Source organism: Hetaerina americana, unplaced genomic scaffold (assembly GCF_022747635.1).
Source record: "Hetaerina americana unplaced genomic scaffold, ioHetAmer1.1.p SCAF_118, whole genome shotgun sequence".
NCBI classification, from domain to species: Eukaryota; Metazoa; Arthropoda; class Insecta; order Odonata; family Calopterygidae; genus Hetaerina; species Hetaerina americana.
Genome location: NW_027286270.1, coordinates 384,862 through 411,146, shown reverse-complemented (window position 1 = coordinate 411,146; position 26,285 = coordinate 384,862). Strand labels below are relative to the sequence as shown.

Below are 26,285 nucleotides of genomic sequence, written 5' to 3'. Positions count from 1 at the left end.
CTATTGTCAGCAGATCACATATTTTTGTTTTGCAAGAAGTGGACTATTTTTACACTTAATATTTTACAGTAATTCAAGCTTCTACTAAGGGCTATAATTGAAAAATTCATTTGGGTACTGTAATTACACATAATGCATACTCCCACAAGAATTTAAAGAGCAGATTTTCATCACTAACAAGTTCCCATAGAATTTACATTTAATTTCTTCACCATGAGTGGAGGAATGCAAATTCTGGAATGCCAATCACCACCAAGTGAACAAAGAACAAGATGACTCATGGCTCAATGAGATATAACTTCTTCAGCATAAACTCTGTCACCATTACCTGTGAATTGACTGTGTATTATCTCTGAAAAATGTATAATTGACTTTTTAATTAATAAGGATCATTTGAAAATTATTATTATATTTGAATATGATTAGAATGTTTTCCATTTATAATTGATGCTAAACTTTTGCAGAATGATTGCACACATTTAATCTTTTCTCAAATTTCCATATTATTTTATCAAATATTGCCCATTAATAATAATAATAATAATAATTTTTATTTGTCCAGAGACTGCATCATACAAAAAATTGTACACATAGTATAGGACACGTCAATATATACAATAATACAGAATGTAATACATATACCTATTCTAAGTTTCATGTTCCATGAAATTCCTAATAGGATAGAACAAATTCCTTTGAAGAAAAGCTCTCAATTTCCTTTTAAATAGACAAATGTTTGTGCTGGATTTCAGGTCCTCGTTTAGCGTATTAAACATAAGGAGACCCATAGATTTAGGGCCTAGTGCGGTGGTTCTAGTTCTTACGTAAGTTCGGTGCAGATCATTTTTAGACCTGGTCCCATAGTGGTGAATACCACAATTTGTGTCATACATTGAAAGGTTTACAAAGGGGTACACCAGTAATACATAGATATAAATACATGGCAAAGGTAGAATGTTCAATTTATGGAATAATGGACGACAAGGAGCATTATGCTCTGCTTTGACAATTAGCCGTATGGCTCGCTTTTGAATTTTAAATATTGTGTCTGCAAGCGGAGAAGAACCCCAGGAAAGGATACTATATACTAAACAGGAGTAGATATTTGCATAATATATTGACATGAGGACATCCATTGTTACGGTAAACCTGATGCTTCTTATAAGAAAGCAAATAATTTACATAATCTCATAGTGTGTGGAATATGCAGATATTCTCTTGATGCATGATTGTCACTTCTTTTGTGCATCATTCTTACAACCAATGAAGGGCACATGATCTTATTGTTTGTGACATTTGACCTTGTATCACCCAAGCTATTTGCAGCCATTTGTCTTTTCGTCCTTTTGCCTTTTTTGTCCCACGAAACAGATCCATTAGAACACTTGATCAGCCTAAGTGAATTCTTCAAGGGTTGAACAGTAATTCATAGCATTCATCTTAAAATGTTACTCTCTGCGTAGGTTTTCATATTTGAGTTCCCGCAAGGTGAGCAGCAACCAGTTCTTATAAAGATGGAGATGGAGGGATCTCAATTTGGGGAGTACTTTGGCTCATCCCTGTGTGTGGTGGACCTCAATGCTGATGGCCTTGATGATCTGGTGGTTGGGGCACCACAGCACTCACTCAAGTCTACAGGTCAAATGCACCAGAGCGGAGACGAAGGGAGGATTTATGTCTTCCTGAATGAGGGACAGGTATGTCTAAGCATGTGAAAAACTAAAATTTAATTAGCATCAATGGGATAATAGAATAATAATAATTACAATGGCAGTGGCATGTATCAATCAATCAATAAGGCATTTCTTTCAATGTACTCTAACATTTTCAATTTATGTAAATTAGATACTGAAGTGCTGTCTTTTCTGTGATTTGACATTGCACCCTGATCATACAGTACTCAAATTAAAGCATAGGAAACTGAAAGCAGCTCTTCGGGGTATGAAACCTGACTTAAATAATATTAGTGAATAGGTACATTAAAATTATCTCATTATCAATGAAAAAAATTCAAAGTAAAATTTGTTAAGTGCAAATCTTCTGACATTATTGATATTAAATTACAGATTAATTCTCATAACTGCATACATTACCCTAACCATAACTGTAATTGCCCCATGCTAGAATAAGTCAAAAAAATTGGTACTTGGGAGTATTAATTTGGTCAAAATATTACCTTTGGTGTATAAATTATAAAAATGAATAATAACTAAATTAAATCCTTTGTCAAATTCAATTAAGCAATAGTTTTGTTAGTTTAGATTTGATATTATCATTTTCTGCACTGGTTTCACATGATAACCCTTTATAGCAGATAAAATGACCAGAGGAAAAGAAACAGTGGACTATAGAAGTCAGAGGTAATATAGTAAATGAGATGCAGCAATTAACTCAGGCAAATGGATGCCACCAATCCTTGCAGAAACTTTGCTTTTAAAATAATTGAGAGTTTCTGTAATCTCAAAAGGATAGATTGGAAAAAGGAACATCCCATGAAATAAGGCTGCATCAAATATGGCTTGTTTGCTGGAAATTTTCAGTTATTATTGCAGAAATTAATGTTGAACACTTGCAATTCTTACCTGTTCTTTAAAACTGGTGCCCCTAAAATTTATAGAAGCTGGGTTGTATTTCTGTAGAGATGCACTGCCTAGATGGCTAATGACATTTCACATCAATGTAATTATGTTATGGGAGCTATAAATATAATTGTCTATGTTAGACTTCCTATCATCACAGAGGAGGGCTCAGAATTCTCTGACTATGTGCCCGAGGAATGTGTTGTTAGATGTTTCACCAATGCAATTTAAGCTATGTGAAATGTGATGAATTGATTCTTGAATGGGCTTTGCAGGGAGTTATGAATGAAATTGGTGATGATGTGAAATTAATGGGCTCACAAATAACTGGAGCTAGATTTGGAACATCGATTTCAAGCATTGGGGATCTGAATGGTGATGGATACCCTGGTAAGCATGATTCAAATTTTATATTACAAGTCTAATAATATATTCCTCCCCAATTTTAATTCAGAAGGAGATTCATAGCCATTCTCCTTCCATTCATACAATTATTTTACCTTAAAATATACCTATTTGTATTTAACTTGAGTCAAATGAGAACTCCTATTGTGAAACTATAAAAATGGCCATGCTGTGCTTATTTTGACATTGTATTATGGAATGTAATATTTGGCAATCACAGTACGTTTAACTAATGTATTCTACCAGTTGAAAAGTCTGGTAACTTCTTGTTAACATATACATTTAAGTAATTCAATCTATTTTAAACATTTATACCTTTGGAGAGGCATACCACCTCACCTTCCACTGATAATTCTAGATAATCCCATCATGTACATTTTCCTATTTGAAAACTATGGCCACATAATTCTTTTAGCAACAATATGTTTAAGGCAAAAGTTATGCTTTTTCTTTTTCAAATTCCATTCCAGACATTGCTGTTGGAGCACCTTTTGAAAACTTTGGTGCTGGGGCCATTTATATTTATCATGGAAGAGCTAATGGAATAAATCCAAAATTTGTTCAGCGAATAACTGCACATGAAGTTGACAACTCACTCCGAGGTTTTGGGATAAGCATATCAAAGGGATCAGATATTGATGCAAACCACTACAATGGTGTGTATGCTCCCATTCCATATTTGGACCCATTATGTCTACAACTATGGGCATATTGAATGTTGATAGTATTTTCAATGCATCAGTTTATAAAATCACTAGTTTTAAATCACAATATCACCATCTCCTACTAAAATCAATCTTTCGAACAATGCTTGGAGAGGAAAGAACTTTGATTGATTTCTAAGAGTTTTCTGTTTGCTATTTAATTTATTTTGCAGCATGATTTGAAGAAATAAATTAACTTCTAATAGTTTTTAGCTGAACAACTAAATAGCTTATAGAACAGATTTTTGATTAAATGCAAAATAGGATTCTTTCTTGAATACCTGTAGTACAAATAAATGGAGGCACCTACCAAAATATACATTTGTGTTGATTAGGGTCTGTGGTTTGAGTTTTTTGTGCACAGGACGATTCATGCACCTTGGATGAGAAAGTCATTGATGATAATGCTACTTTTTGGTTTGATGGAAGTAATTCCTTGCTAGTACTTATTTTGAATTGACAATGATACTGGCCTGCTTCATTTCACTTCCTAATGCTTCCTCCAGTCCATAAAACCAAACAATAGAGCTGAAATCTATGAGTGTGAAATCTACCATTATCATTTGTTTTAAAGATTTCAGGCCACAGTTTATGAATCTGTAAAATATGAATACCTAATCAATTTTATCTCTGCTAAATATATACCTTCAAATTTATTGAGGATTGATTGAATTCATCTGATGATAAATGATTCTAATTGCAGATATAGCAGTTGGTGCTTTTTCATCTGGGCATGCTGTACTTTTTAGATCTCACCCAGTTATTACATTTCATAACAAACTGACAGCCAATGTCTCTAAGATCAACATTAATGCAACTGGATTCATGATTACAGCATGTGTACTTTATAGTGGGAAGTACGCACCAGCTTTCACAGGTATGTGATGCTGTAAATAAAAATGTACTTTAAATTTTATGTACCAAATCAACTGAAGGTGAACATCTAAGCATAAGGCAGTATATATGTATATATATATATATATATATATATATATATATATATATATATATATATATATATATATATATATATATATATATATATATATATATATATATATATATATATATATATATATATATATATATATATATATATATATATATATGTATGTATATATGTATATACGAGGGTCATCCGGAAAGTAGTACCCGTTCGTGAAATAAAGACACAAAAGTAAATATTAACAAACATAAAAAATTTTATTTGAAAGAGGATACTTTAAACTACTTCTCAACATAATCTCCAAGCAAATTAAGGCATTTGTCATAACGTGTGACAAGTTTCTGTATTCCTGCTGCATAGTCCTTCGCCGCCAGCTCATTGAGATACGCGAGGGACCCATCTTGCACAAATTTTTGCATAATGCAGATGGTGTTTAACAATTTCATGAACAATTGTTCGAGAAACATTGGGAAAATGCTCACAGATGTCATCAATTGTGACGCGCCGATCGTTCCTCACGAATTCGTCAACTGAGCTCACCAGTTGGTCTGTAATGACAGACGGTCTCCCCGAACGCTCATCGTCGTGTGTGTTCCCCCTCCCCATGTTGAAGTTGCGACACCACCGCCGAACAGACGACTCGTCCATTACATTGTCTCCATACACCTCCTTTAATTGGCGATGAATATCACATGGGCGAACGTTTCTTGCATTGAGGAATTTAATCACTGCCCTCACTTCACAACTGGCGGCGTTCTCAATTTTTTTAAACATTGTAAACAATCACAGAAACAACACAGGCAATGCTAGCGTCACGCAACTTGGCTCAGAGAAGGCAGACAAGCCACTGAAGCTATCTGACCTCGTCCAGTGGCTACTCGCGTCGTCAGCACTTCATGCGGCACGAACGGGTACTACTTTCCGGATGACCCTCGTATATGTATATATATATATATATATATATATGTATATGTATGTGTGTATATATATATATATATATATATATATATATATATATATATATATATATATATATAATATTATTATTAGGTAATTTACCGGTTAAGGTAGGTTTTTGGATGTTCATATGATACTACTTTTCTACATAGTTCCCCTCATCATTCTGATGCGATGAATAAAGTTCCTATTATACTTAATAAGGCAGTGGATTGCTTTTCTGCCAACAATCTCCATATGAATCCCGATAAAACTCAGCATCTTCTATGTACACTAAAATGCGCTACACCGGATACTGTCCCTGTGAAACTGCTGGGATTTTATTTAGACTCCAAGTTAACATGGAGTACTCATATTCTACACATTAGGAAGAAACTTGCACGAGCCCTATTTCTGCTCAGGGAATTGAAATTATATGTGAGTAAGGACTACTTAATTAATTCTTACAATGAATTCTTTCACTCACATATCACTTATGGCATTTAGACTTTGGGGGCATGCATCTAATATTAAGCTAATCTTTGTGATGAAGAAAAAGGCAGTCCGTACCTTATCTAATTCATCTAATTTATCTAATTCATGTCCAACACTGTAGGCCTCTCTTTTTAAATTTAAAAATTATGACTGCCTACAATTTATATATATTATATTCATTAGTTCATGTAGAAGAAAATACGAGTAGGTACTCCACTAGGGCTGACGTTCACAGCCATAACACCAGAGCTAAGTCTAATATGGATTTTCCACACTGTAGGCTAGACAGGACTTACAAAGTTGAAGGTCTACCTATCAAATTGTTTAATATGCTTCCAAAATCTGTAAAGTCAGCCCGCAATGTGGTGTCCTACAGGGTGCTGCGTGATTGGCTTACCTCCAATCCTTTATACTCAATAGGGGAGTATTCTGAGCTCGACTTTACTAACCTAAAATTATAAGGGCTAGCGTGAGTAGAATACTAGGTGTATGTATGCAAATATTTTCAAATAAGTAATTTATGTGATTGTATATTGAGCTGTATACTATATTATCTATGAACAACTGTATGTTCTTAAATGACGACATCTACCATATGTGAATATGATTATAAGATGAATATAGTAAATTATTATTATTATTACTAATTAAATAATTTGTGACTCCTAGCAAAACAAATATCCTACTCTACATAACCTCCCTCTTCTTCTCTGAATACTTTCTTCCTCCCTTCATCGCCTCCAACATCCCGATCCAGTTCCTTCCCCTTCCTTGTTTGCCTAACATTCTCCCCTCAATTACAGTCTAAAATCCCACTGCCGGTCAATACCCCATTCATCCACTTTTCCTGCCTCCATAGGATTGCTCCCAAAAAACCCCTCTCTTCGCCCACCATACCAAGTACTTCTTCATTTGTGTTCTTCTCTGTCCATTTCACCTTCTCCATTCTTCTCCATACCCACATTTCAAAAGCCTCCAATCTACATCCATCCTCCTGCTTCAATGACCACGTTTCCGCGCCGTACATAGCTACGCACCATATCAATGTTTTTACGAGTCTTTCCTTAACATCCTTACACAACGTCCCCGTCATCAACTCCCTCCTCCTTTTGAAAGCCTCTTTGCCTAGCGCAATTCTTCTCCTTACGTCCTTACTACTTTGAGCTTGTTGGTCCAAAACACTACCGAGATACGTAAACTGTTCTACCTGCTCTAGTTTTTGCCATCCTATTTTAATGTTAAGCTTAGCCTTTTTCTTCCTAAAAAATCGCATAACCTTTGATTTATTAATATTGATTCTCATCCCATACCTGTCGCACTGAATTTCCAATTCACTAAGCAATGCTTGCAGCCCCTTGGCTGACTGACAAATAAAAGCTTGGTCATCAGCGAACCTAACTGATTTTACGATTTTGCCGCCCACTTTCGTTCATAACTCCAGTTCTTCCCAAGCCTCTTTGATCATTTCCTCTGCATACAGGTTGAACGGCAACGGTGATAATGGGCAACCCTGCCTTATACCTCTTCCTAACACTGCCCATCCGGAATCCCCGTTCCCCACCCGCACCTGAGCAGTCTGAGACATGTACAGGTTGCGGATTAGCCTCCTTTCCCTCCAATCTATTCCTATTTTCTGCAATGTACTCATTAGTTTTTCCCAATTCACTCTATCAAATGCTTTTTCGAAATCTACGAAACAGGCAAATACCTCCTGGTTGTGTTCTATATTCCTCTCACTTAATAATCTCATTGCTGCAATGGCATCACCCGTACCTCTCCCCTTCCTAAACTTAAACTGATCATCCTCTAAGTAATCATTTGCCCTACTCTCTATCCTTTTGTTTACGATCATGAGAATAACTTTAGCTGCGTGGGATATCAAACTTATCGTCCTGTAGTCCTCACATGATGTAGCCTTTACCTTTTTCGGAATAGGAACTAAAACTGATCTCACAAAGTCTTCCAGCCAGATTCCTTCCTCATAAATACCACGGATCAGGCCATATAGCCTCTTCCTCCCACATTTTCCTAGACCCTTAAGTAGTTCACCTGGAATGTTATCCACCCCCACGGCCTTATTTAGTTTCATCTCCCTTAATGCCCTTTCTATCTCATCGTTAAGTATGCCTGGACCTAAGCTATCTTCCTCTACGTCATGTTCCTTTTCTATGTCTAACTTTGTTGGTCTAAGCTCTTTACCATACAGTTCTTCTATATATTCCTTCCATCTCTCTTGGATCTTTCCTGCGTCAACTATTACCTTACCCACCATATCTCTAACTGCTATCGTTGATCTCCCTTTCTTACTTCCCGATAAAGATTTAACTTTGCTGTACAGCGTACCGATATCTCCCTTCCTATGCAGACTTTCCATATCCTCGCACTGCGTCTTCCACCATGCTTCTTTTGCTTTATTTGTTGCCCGCCTCAATTTATTGTTTAATTCTTTGTACTTCGTTTTGCCTAATTCCGTATTTACATTCTTCCATTTTTGCCGCTCATCCGTCTTTGTAATCATCTCATCCGTGATCCATGGTTTCCAAGTCCTTTTAGCGTTAACGGCTCCAATGGTGTCTTTGGTAGCTTTAGACAAGCTTTATAATCTATCCCTTTCTTGATCATTTCCCATTTTTCTTCGATAATACTTAGCTCTTTACCATCCTCCATGATTTCCTCTACGGCCTGTTTGTATTCCTTCCTTTTCAACCCATTTAATGCTTCTACATTCGATTTTATGACTCTCCGCCCCTGCCTTATCTTTTTGAAACGGACGCTACATTTCATAACAACTAAATTGTGGTCAGAGTCCGCATCCGCTCCCGGGAAGCTGTGTGCATTTATCACACTGTTCCTAAATCTGTGTCTAACCAGAATATAATCTAGCTGATACCTTTCTGAGTCACCTGGCATTTTCCATGTATACCTGCGTTTTTGTGGTGTCTAAACCAAGTGTTAGTGATGACTAGCCCCTGTCTCCTGCAGAACTCAACTCCCCGCGGTCATTCCTCGTGCCTAAACCGTAGTCCCCCACCTCATCACCATCTCTTCCTTCGCCTACCGTCGCATTCCAATCCCCCATCACTATCAAATGTGTCCCTGCAGGAACACACGCGATTATGTCATCTAACTGATCGTATATCCTATCGGGCATGTATACCTGAATAATAACCAAGTTCGTCGGTTCTTCTTTTATTTCTATTAGTAATAATCTATCCGTTACCTGCTCTATGTTGACTACACTTCTTCCTACCTCTTCATTTAATACTATGGCGACCCCTAGTTGGCTCTCGTCCCCGCCGCTGTATATTATTCTATGATTATCGCTCCAGTCATCCCCGCTATCCTTCCATCTCACCTCGCATAGACCTAAAATTTCTATACTTCTCCTTTCCATCTCTCGCTTAACATTCTTTAATTTCCCTGTCCTCATCATTGTCCTAACATTCCACGTTCCTATTCTAACTAATTTGGTCTTCTTGTCCTGCGTCTTCTGTCCTGCTGCTGCTGGTTTTCTCTTGCAAGGGTTTCGTGGGATGACAACCGCGGAAGCCTTGCCTCCCCCACTGCCGGGCACGACATATGGCCGATTGGGCCAAGCCCCGTAGTTGCCAGGAGTCAAAATCTCTGTATAGTCCATCATATTTATCTTGGGAATGATAATTGAGGTGGTTTCCCGTTGCCTTCCTCAATGGTGTTTTTAACATGACACCATCACTTACTGGCTGCCCCACTGGGGTCAGACGCCATTGCAGCCGCCTCACTGAGGAACAGACGTTGCGTGGACTACCTTTTGTCTGGCTCCTAACCTTTGACCTATCTGGCATGGGTGACCCTACCAGGAGCAATTATTATTACTCCCGCCAGCACAGCTCTAGGGGTCATCGGAACGTACCAGCCCTTCCACCATGTCAAGGTTGTAGTCCAAGGAGGGATATATATATATATATATATGAGTATATATATATATAATATATTGTGGGTTGTTCAATTAGTCATCAAAGAATCCAAGAGATGGTGCTTGTGAGATATATATATATATATATATATATAGTGGGTCGCGGTAGTCCAGTGGGTAGAGCGTTGGGCTGCTGACCGGAGGGTCCCGGGTTCGATTCCCGGGCAAGGAACTCTGGGCACCTGCAGCTCCACCCAAGCTGAAGTGATTTTTCGGGTACCAGGTCTTCCTGGGGAACCATAACCGGCACAGGGAAAGGCACTGGCCCCCCTACCCTGATGTGTGAATTTTCATACGCCGCATAGGGCTTAGTACTGGGTGATCTCTACCATCACCTACTAAACCGACCTTCGGGTTGATTACTGTGTTTATGGTTTTATATATATATATATTTAATATATTGTGGGTTGTTCAATTAGTCATCAAAGAATCCAAGAGATGGTGCTTGTGATATATATATATATATATATATATATATATATATATATTGTGGGTTGTTCAATTAGTCATCAAAGAATCCAAGAGATGGTGCTTGTGATATATATATATATATATATATATATATATATATATATATATATATTGTGGGTTGTTCAATTAGTCATCAAAGAATCCAAGAGATGGTGCTTGTGATATATATATATATATATATATATATATATATATATATATATATATATATATATATATATATATATATATATATATATATATATATATATATATATATATTAATATATTGTGGGTTGTTCAATTAGTCATCAAAGAATCCAAGAGATGGTGCTTGTGATATATATATATATATATATATATATATATATATATATATATATATATATATATTTAATATATTGTGGGTTGTTCAATTAGTCATCAAAGAATCCAAGAGATGGTGCTTGTGATATATATATATATATATATATATATATATATATATATATATATATATATATTTAATATATTGTGGGTTGTTCAATTAGTCATCAAAGAATCCAAGAGATGGTGCTTGTGATATATATATATATATATATATATATATATATATATATATATATATATATATATATATATATATATATATATCACAAGCACCATCTCTTGGATTCTTTGATGACTAATTGAACAACCCACAATATATTAAATACCTACTCCCCAAATGGAGGCCAGTATGAACCATTGAATCCACCAGAGATATATTTTGAAGGCTTGGTCTAATCTGTGGTTCTGTCATTCAATTTAGTTCAGAGAATGATTGCAAGGCATAAGGCAATCCATAACTTGCATGCAACATAAAATATAATTTGAATAAACACAGCCTGAATACTTTTCTTCATTGTGCAATTATTCCAGTTGCTTGTTCATCTGTGGCATTATGTGAAATATATTGTAAATGTTATATGTCCATGGTCTCGTCATGTCTCTCATCTCATGGTATAATGAATTGACTTTGATGTCTGCACAGATGTCACACTCACAGTGTCAGCTGACCCAACCCAGGGGAGGGCAAACATAGTTGGGCCTTCAGGCAGAAATCAGTCAGTGTCTGTACTACATAAACTGAAGCATTATGTTGAACACTGTGAAGATTTTAATGTTGAGATTCTGGTAAGTACCCCATGGTCAAATTATTCTTATTATGTCATCATAATATCATACCTTGGGTTCAAAAAAATGTTCTTCATGTGTCACACAAAAAAAATTGGTGAACAGAACCCAATACTTGCAATGTGGAAGTTACATATGTTTCTTTTTATTTCAATATTCAGTTTTTAATTGTTGAATTGGTAACATTTTTGTGTTATATCAGTAAATATTGAAAATATCTGATCTCTAAATCCTATAATTGGTCTGCAAACTCATCATCAAAACATTTACTCCTCCTTTCATTTAATTAGACAAATGGTATTTATACATTTCATATCCCTATGGCTACGTTTCTGTGGTGTCCATTGAATACAGCATGTGGTCTTCAATACAGCAACTTGGTCACACTTCCAACCCACAAGTCCCACACAAAAGCTTACCCTAACAATATTGTGCTTCAAGTTGACATTTTCAGCTTTAAAAACATTTTTTTAACGTCTACATATACATCAGTAACTGCATTCAGTGTGGTACTTGCAGTAAATGTCGATTAATGGTAGTTAGCTCTGACTTTGATGAGCCAAAATTAACTTTCAATGCAAATGGTAACTGACAATGCACAGAGAGACATATTTGAAATGTTTCTTAGCATCAATTTGTGGAATTCTTCACAATTTATTTATTTTAACTGGATTTGTCCAAGGAACTGGGAACAAATTAGTGGATGTTATGAGGTGATAATCAACAAGGCTTTTAGACTGCAGGTATTGAATCAATAATGGTGTTATTATTATGTAGGTATAATTATCAATATTGTTATATAAGTGGCCATGTAACATATTAATTTATATGAAACTTCCAAAGTTTCATGAGGAAAAATCATTAAATAGCAATGTTGACTGATGTAATGGAACCAGGAGATGACAATAAAACATGACGGCTATCATATCATGGCCACTCAAAAAGTTCTCAATGGTTGTTTAGATTTTGCTCAATATGTTGTCACACTTTGGACTCTAATTGTAAAACTAAAAAATAATATGTGATTGCTGCATTGTATTAGCCTTGTTCTGTTAATAAAAGGCATATCTATAGGTTTTTAACTATAGGCCATTTATATATATATATATATATATATATATATATATATATATATATATATATATATATATAGTATATATGTATGTATATATATATATATATGTATGTATATATATATATATATGTATGTATATATATATATATGTATGTATATATATATATATGTATATATATATGTATATATATATATATATATATATATATATATATATATATATATATGTATATGTATGTATATATAAAAGGGTCTATGAATCCTAATATAGTTACCAAGTAATAGTAATGTTGTAGACCCACATGATTTTCCTTAGATATTTTTCTTACACTCTAGTTTTATTCAGTATTATTTATGCACTTGCATGCTTTTCTTTTAATGCAGGATACGATTCATGATCTGTCGAAGCCCATTCATTTAACAATGGAAACAGAGATAAGAGAATCAGACAATGAAAACATAAGCATCCCAAGTAATCACAGAAATGTAAAAAGAAGAGATTTGAATGGTGAGTTAAAGATATCACAGATTAGCTTTATTCATTATTGAGAAGTACTTTTGCCAAATGAACCTGGTCCATATTGTGCTACAACCCATCTGCTATTAATGGAAAAATACATTAAATACAAATATAATCAGTATTTTCATTCAGTTAATATAGTTCTCTGATTACATTAGTGACTCTGATTGAAATGACCGTCATTCTTTATCAATAAACACCAGGAGACAGCTTTTGTCGTACCTGTCCAGTTGTGAATCCAGCACAGCCCTCACTTGTTGACCTCAAAGTACCATTTGCCACTGGATGTGGAGAAGACAATTTCTGCCGGACTGACTTGGTAGTTAGAGGCCATTTAATCGATGTTAGGTAAGTACCTACAGCTGCTTCATTCAAACATTTATGGGTCATAAAGAGATTGTAACAATGAAAATAACTCTTAAAATGAGATGGATCCCATTCACATGTTGTTACACACTTCCATCTTGTTTCAACCTGCCAACTTAACTCATTACTACAGTGAGTGTGTGATTGCTTCTTTCAAGTTTGAATGAAAGAAATTAGTTTGAGCCACTGGGAACTATGCATTGCCCATGCATTTGTGGTAGTATGGGAAATAGAGCAGTGCTGGTTGCCACCCACCAGTCAGGAATAGCACCAGAAAACATCCTTTCGTGTGATTAATTGATGGCAAAAGAATATTGAACTCATAATATTTACTCCCAGGGATAAGGAAGGAGGAAGTTAATGTGAAAAAGTGCATCTTGGCTTTGTGCTCTCCCTGGAAAGAAACTGAACACTGAAGGAAATGTAATCCTATTGAAAGATATTCAGGTGCTAATCAGGTTCTCCACAAAAATGATGTTATGTTTAGGTTAAAAAATTAGGTACTCCCTGTTATCCTGAAGAACCTCAAATATATCATTGTGACTGGCCTAATTTTTTAACTATTGAACTGAAAAATTATCATGGAAATAAGGTACTCTTTTTGATAACAAGGAAATTTAGGTTGTACAGTATACAGAAATATGGGGCATTTAGAATTTGAAGAAATATGTAAATTAGAATGAAAATTATAAGGTGATGGCTGTGAAAAAAATGATGAAATAATGGAGTGAAAATTAAAAAAAATGTGGGTTTCATTGATTATATTTAATGGGGAGAATCAATAACAGTAATAGGCATAACATCTTATGCGTATATATGAGAAAGAAGTATTTTTTCAGCAAAGAAAACTTGGGCCATCAAACTGCTGTAATAAATCAAAAGAAATTCATGGACATTATATGCCTAAGAGCACTGGATAAAGAGATTAAAGTATCTAGAAACCTACCAGTGAAGTTTTTCGAGCTCCTCATAATGTTGCCAAGAGAAAAGCCAGACTTTGAAGATAAAGTTACTCTTGAGGAACTCAATGGAGTTGGTGTAGTAGAATTCTTCAATCTTCACATTTGTGTGACAAATTTGAAATGAGAAAACCATCAGCAATGAAAATCAACACTTCTAAAGGTTTAATGGATCAAATTTTGATGAAGTTACAACAGCAAGTTAGATATAGGTAACAAATTGATTGTATACCATTGTATTTTAAAAATATATTGATGTTGAGGAGACTGTAAACCTTTTCATGGATCTGATTCTACCTTGCTCTGTCTAAGCAGGTGGAATATTTTTATGTTTGTTGAGAAACGCAGGGGTGCATGGGTTCTCTGACAACTTTAGGAGAGTCCATGGACTCATTATAATTATTGATGGAAGCAGCTTTATTGTTTGAATTGAAAAGTGAAGTAGATTGCTAGGCTAATGTTGGTGGTGTCACTATTAGCATCTTTGGAAGTCATTTTTGGTACAAGAACGTCACTAAGCCACACGCAGAGAGCCAAAGTAGAAGAGAAGGAATGATAGTTATATCAAAACTGTGAGATATCTGTTAGAAGGGCAGTCTAGAGCATATTTCTGTTAATTTTTAGACTAGCATGCGAACATATTTCATTTTTTAATACTAGCTTAGATTCTTTGTTTTTCCTCATTAATGGCAAAATCATAACCTTGGTCAGATACTTCTGACCAAGTATTCATGGTCAGTTGAAAACAAAAAATTTCTGTACAAATTAAAATAACTTCAGGAAATAACATTACAAGTACTTAAATGTCATAAGAATAGGACCATGTCATCATCTGAATCCTGAATGTTCTTTTGATTCTGATTGCAGTGTGACCATGTATGTTTATGTATCTTCTCCATTACTTTTTTTCATGTCAAGATACCCATATGTAATTGGCTCTTCAACCTCACTCCAAATGAACATCACCGTGGGGAATCATGGAGACCCTGCTTTTTTCAGTCAAACTGAAATCACCTTTTCTAAAGCAACACCTCTAATACGCATTCCTCGGACCTGCCAAGAATTTGCTATTGCTACAGCTTTGCCAAATGAATCGAAGACCGAGAGAGGATTGCGCTGTGACACAGGGAACCCTCTACGTCCTGGTGGAATGGTAAGTGATTGGGGACACTTGCCTAAGCAATGGAAGACTTAACATATTTTAAGTTTTTATCCAAGAAAATTAACATCATAGTCAGAGTGAGTAGGATGGGTAGCCTACAGTAATTTTTAAAATCAGTGAGTCATGATAATTTTTAACATCCAAGAAAATTGATATGGTGAAATTCAAATTGAAAGTGTTTTTTTCTTATTCATATTGCAGACTCAGTTTCTTCTTGAGTTTGATGCAAGACAAATACCAAATGGAATGGAAAATCTAATGTTCAAAATCAAAGCCAGCAGTGTTGGAGAAGAGTTGACAGTGGGAAACAATGAGATCATTTTCAACATACCATTAAAAACCTTGGCTGATGTCTCTATATCTGGGTAAGTTTTGGATTTTATTGCTGTTATGTTACAATATCCTAAGAATAGTGTTAAAATTTATTCATATTTAGTGTGGTGATAGTTTAAAATAAAATAATGTTTGGGTTCAGACTGTCACATTAATTTTGATGATCCTGTTCATTCCGCAGGAAGTCCAGTCAAAATCAATTTCATTTCAACAAGGAAGAAGGAAAAGGGCTCGATAAATCTCTTATCTCTTTTTCTCACATTTATGAGGTATGTATTTAATGTGCCATGGAATACCTATTGAAACTGATATCCCTTCTAATTTGTTGACAGCCTGAATTATATTTTAATTTTTTTCATGCAGGTGCAGAATTATGGCCCCAGCTCAATCGAACAAGTGAGAATGGTGTTTGAAATCCCCACAGTCCTACAGTTAGGAGGAGGCCCCCGTGGTTTTTTAAGGCTCTACCACCCCCAGGTTAGCCCACAGTTGCTCTTTTTGAACATCGGAATTCGTTTTCCTATGGACATATGCATGATTTGATTCCTGCATGAAATGAAATATGGGAGAAGTGCATTTTATTTTAGTCCACTCATTGAGCAGCAATTTCATTGGTCTGGATGTACCTGTCCTGCCACTCCACTCTTCATCATTCACATTTCTGCAGCCTTTATTGATGTCCCTAATCTAATGTCTAACCTTTCCTTCACTCATTACTGTAGGTCTATGCACTAGACCTGGGATGGGGAACATTTTGCCACTTGAGTGCCAACATTTATGCATGGAATAAGAGTATATACTCTTGATTTGCATGTCAACCCACTGATTGATCATCCTGGAATTGCCTGTTGCACCCTCCCAGCTCTGCATGCCACTTTGGGCATGCATGCCATAGGTTTGCAACCCCCAAACTAGGCCCTTCTGCACATAAAAATTGAACCACAGTATGCAATTTGCAACTAGCAGGAGAAATGAGTTTTGTGGATTTTGATATCTGCATCCAAAGGCAGGCAAGCAACTTCCAAATCAAAAAAATAATTTCAGTGGCTTTGGAAACAATCGGTGGATGGCACTGAATTCATTCAAATTTGTCCTGAACCACCAATATTTAAATCTAAGAAATGCGCCCTTCCTTTTTGGATATGTTTCATATTTGGCTGGTCTATTCACTACCTGTTCCTCCATTGTCCTGGTTTTCAGCCAATATCTTCATAGCCATGTATTTTCCTTCAACCCTGATGATATCTATGCCAGTTTGATCCTTTCCCCTCCTCTCCTTCTCCCACCTATCCTTCCTTCGTTCCGTTGATGCCACTCATTAGAGAGCAACCCCTCCTCCTCCACTGCCCAAATTCACATTTTCCTTTTTCTAATCATGTCTCTCATAGCCCTTCTTGTTCCACCCAAGAAAATTGATGTGGTAGTATTCAAATTGAAAGTGTTTTCTCTCGATCAAAGTTTCAATTTTTTTTCGAGTTTGATGACAAAAAAGCTATCAGTTGAAAGCTTTGGATCTGATGCCAATTGATCTTGTATCTCTCTTCCCAACAGATTCAAAGTGTGAATCCTCCCACCACCCTCTGCATTCCCTCTCTTTTGTTTTCACTCCTACTCTCACCACCAGCAGAGGTTCCATGTCTCCAGATTCCCTTTCAATTAAAATGTTGGCAAGATGTCATTCACAGGAGCTTCTCTGAACACCTTATGACTTTCTTCTCAGTCCATTACTGTATTCCACTAGGATTTTCTTTCATTTACTGAAAATAGATGGAAGAGTACTCCCCACACATGGAAATCTGCTAATGCCAAATAAATGTGTAACTGTTTTTCAGCCCATTTTATAAAAATTCAATGATCAAGTAAAAGGGGCATGTCTTTTTTTACAGCAATGAAAAATGACATTTTAGTCAGGAGGGGAAGAGTGCACCCAATGGGGTGAGGGTTGATGCCTGCGTGAAACATAAATTGAATGCCCCTTACTTATTTCTCTTCTTTCAGACAAGCTTAAATTACCATGCATTCTCGTGTACGGCAGAAGTTGGGGAATTTTACAGTGAGCCAAAGGAAGAGATGGAAGGCGGTGTGTCACCATCTGGATTCCCACTGACTACGGCCTTCCCTGAAACAACATTGAACTTCAGTGATGGCCAGCACTTCAGGCGCAAAAGGAGTACAGACCAGAAATATATCTATTCCCCTGCATATTTCACCAGCAATAAAACACTCTTTGTCAATTGCTCAAATACTGAAGAGGGTTGCATAGTGGTCTCGTGCATTGTCGGACCTTTGAAAGCATCTCAATCCAGAGGGATCGTTATATTTCCAATGAAAATAATTCCAAGCCAGTTTGGTAAGTGCTCAAGTTTACTGGATTTTTGTATAGATACAGGTTCATCGTGCACAGAGTTTGTCACTGAGATTCTCACTATCACAGAGAATCTGTGTACACAGATTCAGTGCACAAATTCTGATAATAAAGTTTATGTGGAAATGTATGGTCCAAGGCACTCACAGATGAATTTCAACCTCCTACCAATAATGAAACAGGATTGCTTTGAATGCAAAATTTGGCAATCACATTAGTGCCTTGCAACCTGTTGCGTTTAAGTCTGAGATATTTGCATTAAGGCAAGAAGGTTGATATGCCTAAAATTTATGAAATGGCAAGTTTCGTCCTTTTTCTTATCCCATCCAAATTCCAAAGCGTGCACAGAAATGGACTTGATTTTCATTAGCATTTCCACATGTCTACCAAGTTTGTGAGTACGTTATTTTCTTATTTTTCAGATGAAGTTTTTGAGAACAAAGATGTCATTTTATTGACAACTTCTGGGAGAGTTGAAATTCTTGGCATTAATCGTTCGATTGAGCCATTGGTCCACAGGTGAGTCCGTCATTCTGTTCCCCATTCAAACACGTTCGTTTTGAGTGTCTTCAAACTGCTCGCTCACTGATTACAGTCCCCCCTTGGATTCCTCTCCCCATGAAGTGAGCACGAACTCAACCTCACATTACTCTCCCCAGGCCTAACCACGTGGACATCCAAACGCTCTTCCTTGGCAAGGTGGGAGGGGACTCGGCCGCGGTGGACTCCTGGGTGATCGCCGTTGCCGTCGCCGGTGGCCTCCTCCTGCTATTCCTCATTGTTATGGCTCTCATGAAGGTGGGTGCAACCATCGCTGAAAGGAGGGAACAAAACATATTTTGTTGAGTCGAATGGTGATGCGATTTTTGGCTCTAAATGAGTACATTCGTATTATTTTTAGTTTACCAGACTTAATAAATGTAATGAAATAGGTGGAGGTAGTATCGCTCATCATGAATTCATTCAATTGTTATTGCGGATACCTCCTTACATTTCATTGATATTTTTCTCTTTTTTCTAGATGGGGTTCTTCAAGCGTGCCACAAAGGAGGAGTTGGAGGCATTGAAGGCCAACGCAGAGGTGAGAATTGCAAACTTAAATATCATTGGAAGGCAAATCCTTTGAAGTGTACCCTTTCTCAGATTTTCCTTATGTTTTGACAATTATTTAAATCCTTATGTTACAGCTGGGGGAACATTTTGAGAATGAACAAGGATAACTGACCATCATTGGATCTTCTATTCTACATGCGTGCCACACTGTGAAGCTTAATATGCCAAAGATCTCCCATTTTTCTGCATTCTAGTCATTACATTTTAATGCGGAACATTTAATTATTTTGTGACTATTTCATGGCCAGATATAATATTTATATTTGGGCTATTGTAATATATATTTATAAAAAAATTAGAAAAAATGCATCCATCCTGTTTCATCTTTTGTATTAATGACACCCTTCTAATTGCCGGAGTTGTGAGGAAATAGCCATTTGACATGGATTATCTCTCTCTTTCAACGCTTTATACAGCAAAAATAAGCGGTATACTTTCTGCTGAGGATATTGACATTGTTAGAGAAACAACAAATCTTACAGATTTGCGAGATACAACAGCGAATTACTACCCGGCAACCATTAATGGCGCATTGGATTGAATCTGTTATCAAATGCTAAAATGTATGCTGTAATGCAATGGAAAAATCCAAGCCCCAACTACATCCAGCAGTACAAAGACAAAATTAAGGAGTTGATACCAATAAACCGGTAGATTATCCCATGATCCGTTTATTCCGCCTCACAATTCACGATCACAACACGAATCAATTGGCGAATCAAAATCGTCTTCTTTTTTCTACATATTCCTATGGCCGGTATCCCGACCGCCAACCCAGTCACTCTGTAACCGGGTTTTTTGGCTAGATGTAGGTTAACCACCATTTTCGAAAAATTCATTCGAAAATCCCTGAGGCCAAAGGTCATTGAAAGAGGTCACTCCTGACACCTCGAGGACGTCCACAGATCAGGCATCAACATTTTCACGCGAGTTACGTAAAGGGAGTGAAAATTGGAATATCGGTGAACATTTTGCAATCGCCCGTTGCAATTGTCATGTGATATAAACGTGAATTGGAATGAATTCTCCAGCGACAAAAAGAATGGGATCAATTATGATTATAAGATATCTGGGGCGATTGCCAAGAATGAAGTTCAGAAAGCATTAAGTGAATTCAAAGGAAAAATTTTATTGGAAAATTGTAAAGATAATCCGAAAGCATTTTGATCGTACGTCTGAGAGGTTCAGGGAAATAAGGTAAATTTTAATTCACTTAAAAATGATAAAGGCGAAAGAGTAACCGGCATTTTGGAAAAGCCTAACTTATTTAATTCCTTCTCTCAAAGCGTCTTCACCAATGTCTCACAGAATACCTCCGATAGCTTACCGAATCGTGCCGATCAACCGATGCCCAACATTGAAATCTCATATGATGGAATAGAACGTTTGCTGACAAATTTTAAGCCTAATAAATCCTCCGGGCCCGATGAAATACCTGCTCGTTAATTTAACAAACTACCGTAGGAAATTTTACCATACCTTGAAATCATATTTAAGAAGTCGCTGGTAGATCGCAAGATTCTCAGAAATTAGAAAATGGCTAACATAACGCCAATATTTAAAAACGCTGACCAGGAGGAGCCGAGCAATCACAGACCTAATTCCCTCACATCTATTTCTTGCAAGGTTATGGAACATATAGTTGCTATTTCGATCGTGAGACACCTCGATAATCAGAAGTTATTTATGAAAAATCACTCACGGTTTCCCAAAAAGTACACGCGAGACACAACTTGCGCTTTTTGTGAGTGATATTATTATTTCGGGAGGTAGCAATGATCCAGTGGACACGATTTTTCTATATTTTAAGAAAGCCTTCGACAAAGTATCTCATACTAAACTACTCGCAATGCTAGAAACATATGCCATGGATAAAAATATCCGGGGTTGGATTTGAGACTTTTTGAATGGTCGGGTTCAAAGAATAGTGATAGATGGAGTTGGCTCAAATGCAGTAGAATTTACTTAAGGTATTTCCAAGGGAAGCGTCATCGGACCTCTTTTATACCTAATTAACGTTAACGACATTGACTCCGTAGTTACTAGTAAGCTACGTTTATTTGCCGACGATGCAGTGGTCCACCGTGATATCCGTCATCCTGAGGACACAGCAGCTTTGGAAGATGACTTTAATGCTATGCAACACTGGTGAAACACTAGGAAATTAAAATTAAACTTCAAAAAGTGCTTAGTGATGAATATTTGGGAAAAGAGCAATTCCCTCCCGAACGCCTACTGCATTGCGAACGCCGAAATGGAATGTGTAGACTCGATTAAGTACTTAAACAGCGTAAAGTTATTAACAACTGCCTGAGCTGAGCTGAGGAAAAAAGTAAAAATCGCAAGGCGCAAGATCTGTGGAATAAGGAGGGTGTGGAATCAGTTCAAATTTCAGGCTTCGCAGAGCTTCTCCAGTTGCTCGCGAGGTGTGTTGACGAGCGCTGTTATGTTGCTAGATTCTTGGCGCTAGGCTGCATTGAACACGGCAAAATTCTTCCTTGGATATTCTAATATGGTTTGCAATACGCTTTTAAGTGAATCCCCGGTCATTTTGAATCAAATCTTCGAAAAGTTTGCGATTTTTTTCGTCTGTGGCAGTGATCGGACGTCCGCTGCGTGTTTCATAAATAATTATGACTTTCCCACGCTCGCAACTACGAAATGTTACTACCCATCGATTTTAAGTAGACCTATCAACAATATCGTCACAATAAACAGCATTGAAACGACGATGGCTATCAGTAGGAGTCAGTTTTTCAGTAGTTAAAAATTCGATAACAGAACGCTGTTTAACTCGCGTTGACATAACACTAGAACACGTCTCCATACTTTCGCCTCTCAAAGTACAACGGTAGAATGTAACGAACTCAAACTTGCGCATGCGTGTTGAAGGGTAACGTTACTTCCACATGCCAGCAGGAGTACTTCTGAAGGTAATTTTGTTTTTGGTATACAAGCATGTGTGCATTAGTCTTCAGCCTACCCTCGTACAAGTTATCCAACATTATTACTATTAGTATTATTACTATTCGACCGGTCAATGTGGCTTATGGATTGGCACTGCCTCTACGAGGGCAAAACGATTTCCTTGCCCCTCCTAAGAAAACTTAACCTGACATCGTACACCACAAAATCATCCCGCCTCTCCTTTTCCATTCTTTCCCACGCCAAATTTTCAAAATCCTCCAACCTACGCCTATTATCCTGCTTCAATGACCATGTCTCCGCGCCGTAAAAAAACACGCTCCAAATCAAAGACTTGATTGGCTCTTTCTTAAAATCATCACCCATCGTCCCTGTCATCAATTTCCTCCTGTTGTGAAGTTTCTTCGGCTAACGCAATTCTTCTCTCTAGGTCTCTAACGCTTTGCCCATTTTTATGCAAAACACTTGCCTAGTTTATTAACACCTATTTCAATATTAAATTAGCTTTCCACTTTCTCTAAAACCGCTTAATCTTTGTTTTGTTAAATTTCTTACCATGCCATAAAAAATCGCACTAACTTTCCAATGCGCTCAGCAACCCCTTGGCTGACTGGCAAACTTGAGGCTTGATCATCCGCAAGCCTGATTTTATGATTTGCCCAAAGAGCTTTATTCCCATCTCCACTTCTCCCTCTGTGTCATGAACGATTTCCTACGCATATACGTAGAACAGCACAGGCGACAATGGACACCCCCATCTGAACCCCTCATCCTAAAACTCCTGATGGAAAACATTGTGATGGATAGGAATAAATTATAGAAAAGACAATACCAATCCTTCTCCCAGAGCTACGCAATTGGCTCACGCTGTTTGGCGGGGGTGGCGCCTCGAGCGCCCGAAAACCTCCACGGAAGAAGCTCATTCGACGCCGTCTACGATGCTTGTGCTTTCTTCACTTTCTGTGCGATTCATTTTCAAGACGTAATCTGAAGATTAGAGAGATGTCCAGGAGTCGAACGCTGGTTTACTGACCGGATGGTCCGGGTTCGATTCCCAGGCGCGCCTCTCTGGGCACCCTCAGCTCGACCCAAGCTCTGTGAAAGAACTTCCTGGGATACCACAGCCGGCAAAGAGAAAGGGTTTGGCGACCCTTGTTATCCTGTTTAATACTGAATTTCAGACTTCGTTGGGCTTCATAAAATTAGTGAACTCTACCGAAACCTACCCAACCGACCTTCGGGTTGATTGCTGAGTTGATGGTTTTCCTTTAATCTGAAGATAAGCCGCCATTTATTTGATTTCCAGCTTTTAAAACTGGTAGCGAGGGGCGGCGGAACGGTCAGGGGCCTCTGTACTCACGCCTGCCCCCCTTCAAGCGATCTCTCGAGAGGTGGGCGGCTGCCAGCGACAGGTGACTCGCTGGGCTGGCTGCGGCAGTCCGTCCCACGGCCGCCCCACCGAATGGCCTGCCCCCTTGCCCTCCCCTCCGCCCATCCGTATATGGGTGCGCGCGACGGTGGCGCTCGCGCCCATATACGGCGAGCGCGCCAGTCTCTCGCCAGCAGCGAGTCGCCGAGGTCGTCGTCGTTCCATCTCTCGTTAGGCGAGCCGTGCCCCCCCCCCCACCGGAGCACCCCCCTCGGGGTCGGGTCTATGCGACTCAGCGTCCGTGGACGAGCGGGAATACCCCGTGGAGGTGATCGTCGAGATCCCCTCGGCACGTTGTCCCGCGCGGCGTCTAACTACGGCCGGTGCGCGACTACGCCGAGGCTCTCTCCCTCGCCTGCGATGGGAGGCCCCTCGGTGACCCATTGTTCGGCGCTGCGTCTGCAGTGAGAGCGCCAGCCACCTCCGAAGGTAAGGAGGACACGCCCACGTGCGTCTTAAAAGTTGGGGGAAAGGAGGAGCGGGGAGATGGCTCCCCTCTCCCCAACGAACAGGTCTCCCGGCGGCGTCTGGCGCCGCTTTGAAGGAATACCACCGTCTACAGCTATCGAGACGGACTCGCTCGACATAGACATGCACCATGCATAATAAATGACAGTAGCGGGAAGCGAGGGAGTAGCAGTAGTCAATATGATTGGGGGGGGGGGCGACCGGGTTGAGAACATTCGTGGGGCGCCTGTGGCGCCTAGGAACGCGCGCCGGAGCATCAATGTCGCGTGGCAGGAAAAGGAAACTTGTCCCCGGCCCACGTCTCACTGCCGAGGGCCCATGTCTCCGTCCTCGTTTTTAAGCGGTTCATTGAGAGCCCTTCCAAGATTTCCATTTTTTCTGTTTCCTTTTCGACCTATCGTCGTTTCTGTTTCCGGAATCGGTCCGCTTCTCAAAATTTCGACTTTTTGAATGTCTGCCCCGTCCATGCACTGCGGCCACTCACTCTTCCTCGTATTGTTTGCCCTTCGTGATCCCTATATCACACCAATCACCCAAAGAAGCCGAAAGGGAGACGGGTGCGGGTACATACTCACGAGATAGAAATGTTTTGGAACATTGGAGGGTATTCATTGGCCGTTTAATTGCGATTTTTTTAAATGTTATCATGGTCGTTATTTGAAACTAAATGAACGAGCTGCGAGGCAACGGTATTTTATCGGCTCCCACTCTGGGTCTCTTTCTTGCGGTAGGCGTGAACGGCCTAGACTATGCGCTCTCTCTCTTTGATTCTTCGTCTATCTCTCCCGGCCGCCCTTCTGCCACCATCCATCCATCGCCCGCTTCTGCCTTTGGCCGCGCGCCCTCTCGTTCGACACTCGAGTTGAGTCAAATGACCGCGTTTTGATTCGTGACTTTCGGCGCACTCATGCTTCCCTCTGGCAAAATGCCTCCCGCGCTACGCCCGCGTCCCTCTGCGCGCCTCCCTTCTTGCCCCCATTCGGCGCTCTCCCCTTCCTGTTTCCCTCCACAGCTGATTCCAAACTCGAATTAGTCGCACCCTCTTTGAGGACATTCCTCCGTCTTCTCACGGCGGGCTCATCTCTGCTCACCTCCGCCGGAATCGCTGCAAGCTGGAATCGAAACTGAACGGCGTCAGAAGAGAGGCCCTATGGAGGGTATTGCTTGAGCATTTCCCTTCCGTTATCTGAGGAAGATTGCGAGATGGGAATGAATGGAAGTAGTGAAAAGGAAGTTGACCTGCCGGGGATAGTTGAGATGATGCCTCTCCAAGCATCATGTGCCGGTGTCCAGATAAATACACAAAAAATTCATTTTTTGTATTTTTTACCACCTTACAAGCCACCGCTAAGGTGTATGGCAGGGGGTGAATACAGACCAGACTAGTTTTGACCCGAACATCTTTACTCCTGCCGCCGTCGGATTATGTTATTCTGATCTCTTATCGTTCGTGGGAAAAATGACATCTTAGCTCTCTCTGATCTACACTTAATCTCTCGAATTTTAATGACATGATCTCTCCTACCGTAGTTCAATGGGGGTTACAATACATTTTCAACATCACTTCTGAATAGGCATCCTTCCGATTTATGCAAGAGCTTCGATCTGTCATTTAAACCTTCGCTCCATTAAGTGATTCCCAGTCTAGATCCTCTAATAATCTTGATATGCTACTAAATTTATCATATTCTTTACACATGTTTGGTGTACCTTTATCCTATCTTTGAATTTTCGTCCTTTTTGCTCAATATACTTCTGAGCCCTTTAACTCACTCACTCCACTCGTTCATGACTCCTTTAGTTTTTATGGCGCAGAACCTCGAAACCTGGGTCGTGTATTTAAATAAAGTGTGTGGAATTACAAAGTCAAATAATTGCATTTCGACATATGATGCAAATTCTATAAAGTTACGCCAGATGAAACAGATTTTATTTTGCTTATCAT

General features: G+C 38.5%; 1 protein-coding gene across 1 annotated transcript in view; it reads left to right on the top strand.

Moving 5' to 3' along the window:
* The window catches only part of LOC139685589 (integrin alpha-PS4-like), a 31,367-nt gene extending 11,584 nt beyond the window's left edge, over positions 1 to 19,783 (top strand). Inside the window, exons 9-24 of the mRNA XM_071582532.1 lie at positions 1,464 to 1,697; positions 2,855 to 2,969; positions 3,455 to 3,640; positions 4,392 to 4,565; positions 11,483 to 11,625; positions 13,085 to 13,208; positions 13,424 to 13,568; positions 15,464 to 15,698; positions 15,909 to 16,072; positions 16,222 to 16,309; positions 16,404 to 16,517; positions 18,039 to 18,390; positions 18,828 to 18,924; positions 19,065 to 19,203; positions 19,427 to 19,486; positions 19,593 to 19,783. Of these exons, the coding sequence (XP_071438633.1) occupies positions 1,464 to 1,697; positions 2,855 to 2,969; positions 3,455 to 3,640; positions 4,392 to 4,565; positions 11,483 to 11,625; positions 13,085 to 13,208; positions 13,424 to 13,568; positions 15,464 to 15,698; positions 15,909 to 16,072; positions 16,222 to 16,309; positions 16,404 to 16,517; positions 18,039 to 18,390; positions 18,828 to 18,924; positions 19,065 to 19,203; positions 19,427 to 19,486; positions 19,593 to 19,625 (2,403 nt within the window). The 3' untranslated portion in view covers positions 19,626 to 19,783. The remainder of the gene's footprint in view (positions 1 to 1,463; positions 1,698 to 2,854; positions 2,970 to 3,454; positions 3,641 to 4,391; positions 4,566 to 11,482; positions 11,626 to 13,084; positions 13,209 to 13,423; positions 13,569 to 15,463; positions 15,699 to 15,908; positions 16,073 to 16,221; positions 16,310 to 16,403; positions 16,518 to 18,038; positions 18,391 to 18,827; positions 18,925 to 19,064; positions 19,204 to 19,426; positions 19,487 to 19,592) is intronic.
* Positions 19,784 to 26,285: the final 6,502 nt, after the last annotated feature.